At 39.3% G+C, this 7,242-nt stretch overlaps 2 protein-coding genes across 5 annotated transcripts in view; both read right to left on the bottom strand.

The window, feature by feature from the left end:
* Positions 1-3,983, bottom strand: part of LOC106514947 (lipid phosphate phosphatase-related protein type 5) — a 9,655-nt gene extending 5,672 nt beyond the window's left edge. Inside the window, exons 1-6 of one of the 4 annotated variants that reach the window (XM_014004506.1) lie at positions 2,499-3,983; positions 2,395-2,425; positions 2,206-2,319; positions 873-1,005; positions 427-677; positions 159-335 (exon numbers count right to left, since the gene is read on the bottom strand). In XM_014004506.1, coding sequence (XP_013859960.1) covers positions 159-335; positions 427-677; positions 873-1,005; positions 2,206-2,319; positions 2,395-2,409 — 690 coding nt within the window. In that variant the 5' untranslated portion in view covers positions 2,410-2,425; positions 2,499-3,983. Of the gene's footprint in view, positions 1-158; positions 336-426; positions 678-872; positions 1,006-2,205 lie in introns of all 4 variants that reach the window. The other 3 variants (XM_014004505.1, XM_014004504.1, XM_014004503.1) reach the window with 3 other exon arrangements.
* Positions 3,984-4,428: 445 nt separating this feature from the next.
* tyw3 (tRNA-yW synthesizing protein 3 homolog (S. cerevisiae)) overlaps positions 4,429-7,242 on the bottom strand; it is a gene marked incomplete in the record, with an annotated part of 6,845 nt that continues 4,031 nt past the window's right edge. The window contains 2 exon segments of the mRNA XM_014004508.1: positions 4,429-4,877; positions 4,955-5,088. Of these exon segments, the coding sequence (XP_013859962.1) occupies positions 4,616-4,877; positions 4,955-5,088 (396 nt within the window).

Here is a 7,242-nt window from a genome sequence, read left to right as displayed (position 1 = left end):
CCTCTAGTAATATATTTACTGAGAAAAATGTTGACGTGTTCAATACTTATTTTACCCGCTGTATATAAACATATACAGTATATTGCCAAGTGCTGAATGATTGAGAATCTACACCAGCTTCAAAGCTGCTTTTTTAAAACAAATTGAATTTTACTGACCAAAAAGACAGCAATACCAGCCCCGATTGCTTGTCCGGCTAGAACGTCACTCCAGTGATTACGGTTTTCAGCCACTCTGTTGATGCCTGTCAGTACAGCYAGACTGACCAATGACAGACTGACAAAGGGGCCTAAGAGATGGGTCCCAAAGGACCTGGTGCAGGACATGATGTACATCTGAAATAAAAACAGTAAATTCACAACTGTTTAGAAATTAAAAGTATGTATTTGATAAAACAAACTGAATTATGTAAAAAAAATCACTCACTGCCAAATAAACAGCTGTGTACAAGCTGAGAGCTGCTTCTTTGGAAGGGAATGTTTTTCTGGCTCTCATGATGTCATCAGGGTCACCTGTACAGGCRTCTGACTGCCAGACAAAGCGTACTGTGTCCTGACAGTCGACTGCAGAGTCATTTAGCTGACAGACAGACAGGAAGTAAGGAGCCAGACTTCCTGTGACCAGCTGACCGGCACTGACAAAAACATCAGTTGTGAACAGACCGAAGACGTAGACCCCTGTGTAAAAAAACTTACATAGATTAGATTGTCACAATTCAAATGGACATATTCAAAAGCTCATTTCACTTTAAAAAAATCTCATTAAAATTAAGCATCCATGTCAGTATGTAGGTAATAACTGTTAGAATATAGTCTCAAATCTCAGTAAAACTTTACAAATTCCTCTTATTGGGCTATTTTTACTGTGATTACCAAGAAACCGTGACGTCCTGCGCGCCATAGGGTTCAAATAGCAACAATCCCACATGACAACAATCTTCTCATAGTCATACAGGTTACTTGAGTGAGACTGAAGGAGGAATATCAACACTTCCACTCCTGAAATCTGCAACAAAAAAAAAAGGGCAATTCAAGGCATGCTAAATAARAGAGAACATAAAGGTAAAATAACACTTGTGCCTATAGAAACATGATAGTTGAACTGCTGGAGTAAAGTTGTTATTCATAACTTTAATAGTTTTAATTTCAGATTTTCCAAATGCTTGATGACTTTATGTTTACACATCAGGCAGACAAAGTAGTTATAAATCCAGTAACGTGCAACTTTTTTGCCTTSTTCAATCTCCACTAACTGCTAGGAAATCAGTTTTCACTTTCACAAATAAAGAAAAAAAACATGCCTTCTTACTCAAAATTTATGCCTCTAAGCCAACAGAGTTAAACTTTTTGTCCCAGAATGTGTCTCAAAAAGAGAAAAATGCAYCCCATCAACTCAACACAAAAAGAAAACATTTAACCAACTCAATCGTTCACATTTTCTCCACCAGAAAAAAAAAAGTCCAAAAAGAACTGTTATAGTTCAGAAAATATCCTTTTTTTTAGTACAATATGCTAATCAATATGTAGGCATGAAATGCCATAATACTTTGAATGGATTGTTCAAAAAAGATTTTCTCAGAATGCAGGATAAGACTTAACACTGGATGAAAATGTTGCACTCTCCATGACTTATAAGATTTTTTTTTTTTGGACTGCAGCAAAGTTGTAAAGCCTCCTTTAATGTGGAAATCATGACACTACACATTTCCTTAATTTTCCTTAATATTACCATGAAGACCCCACCAAGAGCCTGCAAACAGCWTCTACCCTCACTGACTGTGAGGGAGGCCTAAGCTCACATTTCTATCACTTAATTCAAGTGAGGTAAGGCAACACAACATACTGTGTATTTGGATTGTGTGAGGAAACCAACTGGGAGAAAACTTGCAAACAAAAGAATATGCAAACTCCACACAGAAAGACCCCAAGTCCAAACCTCGAATTGGACCCAGGACCTTTTTGCTGCAAGGGCCAGTGCTAAAAAAACAGGCTATAAACCAGGTATAAATAAGGCACCAAGCTGCCAAAAATCTAATTTTAGAGTTGATGGGTTTTTTTTATAGAACAGCACAAAATGAACGTATCATAATGAATTGTGCATTGCATCATATTATAGGTTAATCTAGTAGCAGCTAATAACACAAAGTTAGCATCACTGCATTTAATGTCATGAGTCACACAAAGATTATTAAATGTGTTAACTTACTAGCACCACTGGCATTCCGCTCACCACAGAGTACAGAATTACAGGCTGTACGCGGCTGTCCTGCTCAGGTCCAGGGTCAGGTTTACTCAAAGCTGGGTCATTGCAGATGAAGCCCTGCTGTGACGGACTGAAAATATCAGTGAACTCACAGTAGTAAACTAGCATCAACGTCGCTGTCAGAATCACCACCTGAAAGTACAGCATGGTCGGCCGTCAGCAGCTGGGAAAAAGAAAAATTGGTCCTTACAAGTCCTGTTGAGACAAAGATTTCCTGGTGTATGTGTCTTGCTGACCTTACGTATCATCACCTATGTAACGGTTTATAGGAAGTTATGCAGATCCTTTATAAAGACAGTCAGCCTGTGTTGCCTCTGAGAGGAAACCCTGTTCTTCCACTCCCATGACTGCCTGCCATCATATATATGTGGTGGTCCAGGGCATTCCTTCTGTTTCACTGAACAATCTCTAAAGAGCCACTTACAGCCTACTGGACACAAACTCCTTTTACAAAAGAGTACAACAAGAAAAGAAGCCAAATTTAGAAACAAAATTAATGGCAGAGACTTTATAGCTGATCAACCTAACACAGAGTCAGAAAACATGCACACTCAAAGCTACACCAATTAAAGCCAATAAAGAAAATAAACAATAAGAAAAGAATTCAGTTAGCAAAAAAAAAAAAAAAAGACAAATATTTGAGTATTTGGATATAGGATGACAGAATATTCCATTTACAACCAGTATGACTGAAATAACAGCATCATGTTATCCTGAACTATATTAAAGTGCAGTTTAGGAGTTTACTACAGCAAATCTTCCTGATATATTAATTTGCAGTACTGGAATGCAGGTATGCACTCWATGTAAATATATATAATACCTGCATATTTCTCTCAACAGATTTGAGTGTAAATATGTTCCAGTAGATCAAAAATGCCAGAAGAGATGTGATGTTCACAAACGAACAGAGTCTTTTGAATAGATCCTTAAAACAAATTATAGGAACTTAGTTACGGGCAGTAAAGAGAATTTCCTACTTTTATTCTTTTTTTTTCCTCCTTAACCACAGAGATAATCCTCCCTCCTTCACTTTTTCATAAAAAAAACAGGCAGAAAGGTTGAATACAACAGCTCAGAGACAAGAGGGAGGGGGTTCTAACCTGACCATTGCCTTCCTGCACAATTCAGCTCAGTTTTAATCTCCCTACAGCGTAAAACAAGGGTCTGGTTTTTACCAGGCTATAGCTCCTTCCCTGTGACAAAATTATGAATGATATCAAGTCATTCACTCAAAATCAAACACATATGAAACAAACAGCTCATCAAGATTCAGATCCCTTCAAAGAGCCACTCTAATTCCAAACAGCTCTTCCATAGACATCAACACTGCTGACCTGTTTTCATTCACTTCGGCTGATTCTGTAGGAAATTAAACTCTGGTGGTAGTTGACAGCCAGTCACAAATATTGCTTACAAATCWATAATTTAGAGAATGTATCCGGCGGTCTATCTAATCTATGGTCTTTGTGACATTGCAATGAGTACGTTTAACGGGGCAATATCAGGCATATATTTAAATTCTACACCATAATAAAGTATTTGTCATCTTCAGTTTTTATTAATATGCTGTTTTTATGTTTAAATAGAAAATAAACGACTTCTCATCATATCTGTTTCTAAACACCTTGATTTAAGAACCTCTTTCAGCTTTTGTCCCACCCATTTCAGCACAGGTGTGTGTGTGAGTGTGTGTGCTCTCCGTGATGAGGAAGCTCAGCTTGGAGACACAGCCCAGAGGCGGAGCTGATCCCAAACTGTGGTTCTAGTCCCAACCAGTCGTTTTTGCTCCCCTGCCTGGCTGCCTCAGGACACTACAGGATTTCTCAAACATGCATGAATGAGTGAAAGTAAGACTCTGGGCATGTTTTTGATGAGAGGATAACATTATAACATGATATAAAACTCAAAAGAGTTGATTTTACATGATATAGTCCCTTTAACATTTCACTATACAAACTCATTTTTAGACTTTTTGCTGCACCTGACACAATTTCCAGAAAGCTACACTATGTAGATTCTTATATTATGCAATAGACATAAGAGMTGAGGTTATACTGTACAACGTACTGAAAAATATTTGTCATTCCACTGAGACAGAATGGACCAGTGGATGGGTCATTCATGTACCACTTAACACCAGTTTAGAATATAGAAACAAACATGTAGATCAATAAACATTTTATTAACAACCAACAAGACCAGATTCAAGAACATGGTTCATTTTGCAAAGAGCAGGTAGACAACAGGTTCTGAAGATGTCCTTAAAACACAAAGTGGAATCAGTYACAGCCTCCTCTCAGTTCTTTGGCAGCTCTCAACCCAAAACCAAAGCGCGGGCAGAGTTACAAGTTTATGTGAACAGACTGACGCAGTCATCGAGCTCCAGCGGGCTGCTGTTGCCGCCGTCGTGGTTACCATCAGTTTCACGTTGCTGTTTCCTCCTCCGCCGTTGATACGCTTTCGTCTTGTTCCTCTCCTCCTTCTCCCCCTCTTCTCTTTCTGCCCTTTCTGCCTCCTGCGTGTGTTGGGGATCTTGTATTTCCTGTGAGCAGGACAAGTCTGGGGGGTGAGGTCTCTCTGCTGACAAGGCTGACTGGAGGTTCTGGTAGAATCTGGACCAAACGTTTCAGGACTTAAATGAATGAGAGGTTGTTTCACATGAATTGCATCATTCTCAGCTCAGRCTGACCTGTGTATTCGTCTGAGGTTCTCGTCCATCTTCTGATTGGCTACCTGTGTTAAGAAGTGGATGTACTCGTGAGCAACAAGAAGCTTTCCACTGTGGCTCAAAGGAACCTCCAGACTGTGTGTGCTGCGGACCGCCTGCGGGTACACAAAAGACCAGAGACGTTTTCAGCCAAATAACAGGCAACGTTCAAACTGATACTGACTTTAAAAGGGATCCCTGATTAGTTGTAACATTAGACTTTATTTGACAAACTTATATTTTAACTGTAAAATAAAGACTGTAAAAATACAGAAGGCTGTTTAGTTTTTATAATTTTTAAACTAAAATTTTAAAAATATATTACATGGACGGGGACATTTTATTTACACACAAAGCATTCTGGGTAAATGATGACGTGGATAGGTCCTCGGTGCGAGGCTGCTAGCGAGCTATATCCACCCTGAAGGTTAATCTTGGACGATATCTGATGATCGACTCTTTTAAATGAAACCAGAGAGCGTTGACAGAGAGGGGAAAGCAGAAATGACTCAGCCTGTAACTGAAAATATGGATGGAGGACAACAGAGCTGCTTCATGGAAGAAGAACCTCAGTTTAGCCTGTTAGCTATAGCCCCAACGCTACCACCATATATACAGTATGTATTAGCTCAGTGCTACACATTGTCCTCTCGTCACTGAGGTCCTCCATCCACATGACAGAGAGGGGAATGCAGAAATGACTCAGGCTGTAACTGAAAATATGGATGGAGGACCTCAGTTTAGCTTGTTTGTCGCACTAGTGCTGAGCTAATACATATAAGATAATATAGCGTCGGGGCTAACGCTAAAGCTAACAGGTTAAGCTGAGGTTCTTCTTCCAGGAAGCAGCTCTGTTGTCCTCCATCCATATTTTCAGTTACAGGCTGAGTCATTTCTACCTTCTCCTCTCTGTCAACGCTCTCTGGTTTCATTTAAAAGAGCCAATCGTCAGGTATTGTCCAAGATTAACCTTCAGAGTTGATATAGCTCGCTCACACAGAGGACCTACCCACGCCATCATTTACCCAGAATGCTTTGTGAGTAAATAAAATGGCTCTGTCCGTGTTAAAATATATTTTCAAAAATTTACAAAACYRAACAGCCTACARTATTTTTACAGTCTTTATTTTACAGTTAAAATAAATGTTTATCAAATAAAGTCTAATGTTACAACTAATCGGGGATCCCTTTAAAGCATGACACTTGACAGGTACTAAAAATAAAAGGCATGTTCTGTAAGTTGTGAACGTCTTATCCAAAGATAACCTGCAACATGATTGATCCAAGAATCCTAAATGCAGGAGGTACATAGTGAAGTTGTGTTTTATAAATGATCTTAAAGATGTTTAACTGCAATGGACTCGTCAGCCACCGGGAATAAAGGAGGACCCAATGATAAAACCCAGACCAGTGGTCAGTTCGTATGTTGTGTTTTGGGRTTTAAAAGTCACTGGGATGTCRTATTTTAGAGAATAAACATCTCAGTTTTACAGGAGAGACTGGTTCATCCCAAAGATTACACAAAGAGTGATATTGTGTACGTTAGGTGCCAGGAGGACTGTGACCAGTTAAACATCGGGGAACCAAAGCAGCCACTGATCAAAAGGATGGCCCAGCACAGAAGAACAACATCATCAGGTCAGGACTCTGCCGTTTACACTCATCTACAGGCCAGTCACTCTTTCAGGGATGAAGATGTTCTCATCTATGGTAGAGAGGAACGCTGGTTTGAGAGAGGAGTGAAGGAAGCCATTTTTGTGAGAAGCTGTCTGTCATTAAACAGGGGTGGAGGCTGTGTCCAGTTGTTCCCCTCTTGCAATGAAGTTACGAGTATGACTCGGTCCTCTGCTAACAATAGGTGAWAATCAGGACACTGAAGATGTCTAGGCTATGTTCCTGATGGCCCTCTATGAACAGTAGGGACAATCAGGGCACCAACAATCAATCAATAGGCTGAGGGTCCTTTGTTGCATGTGGAAAAACAGTTTTGATTGTCATAATTAAACTTRTTTGTMCACYATGTGGAGGCACTGCTTRTAAGCCTGAGTTTACCTGAAAATGTATATTGTCACATTGACAGCGCCATTTCATTTACCCAGTGTGCTTTGCAGCATTAATGAAATGGTGCTGTTGGTGTGACAATAYAATTTTCTTTAATTTATACAAACTGAACAGCCTACAGTATTTTTACAGTCTTTGCTTTACAGTTGATGTAAATGTTTATCAAATAATGTCTAATATTACAAGTAAATAGGGATCTCTTTTTAGAA

This window comes from Austrofundulus limnaeus, unplaced genomic scaffold, assembly GCF_001266775.1.
Source record: "Austrofundulus limnaeus strain Quisiro unplaced genomic scaffold, Austrofundulus_limnaeus-1.0 Scaffold24, whole genome shotgun sequence".
Lineage (NCBI taxonomy): Eukaryota > Metazoa > Chordata > Actinopteri > Cyprinodontiformes > Rivulidae > Austrofundulus > Austrofundulus limnaeus.
Note: the sequence above shows the minus strand (reverse complement) of the source record. Positions and strands in the feature narration are given on the sequence as shown.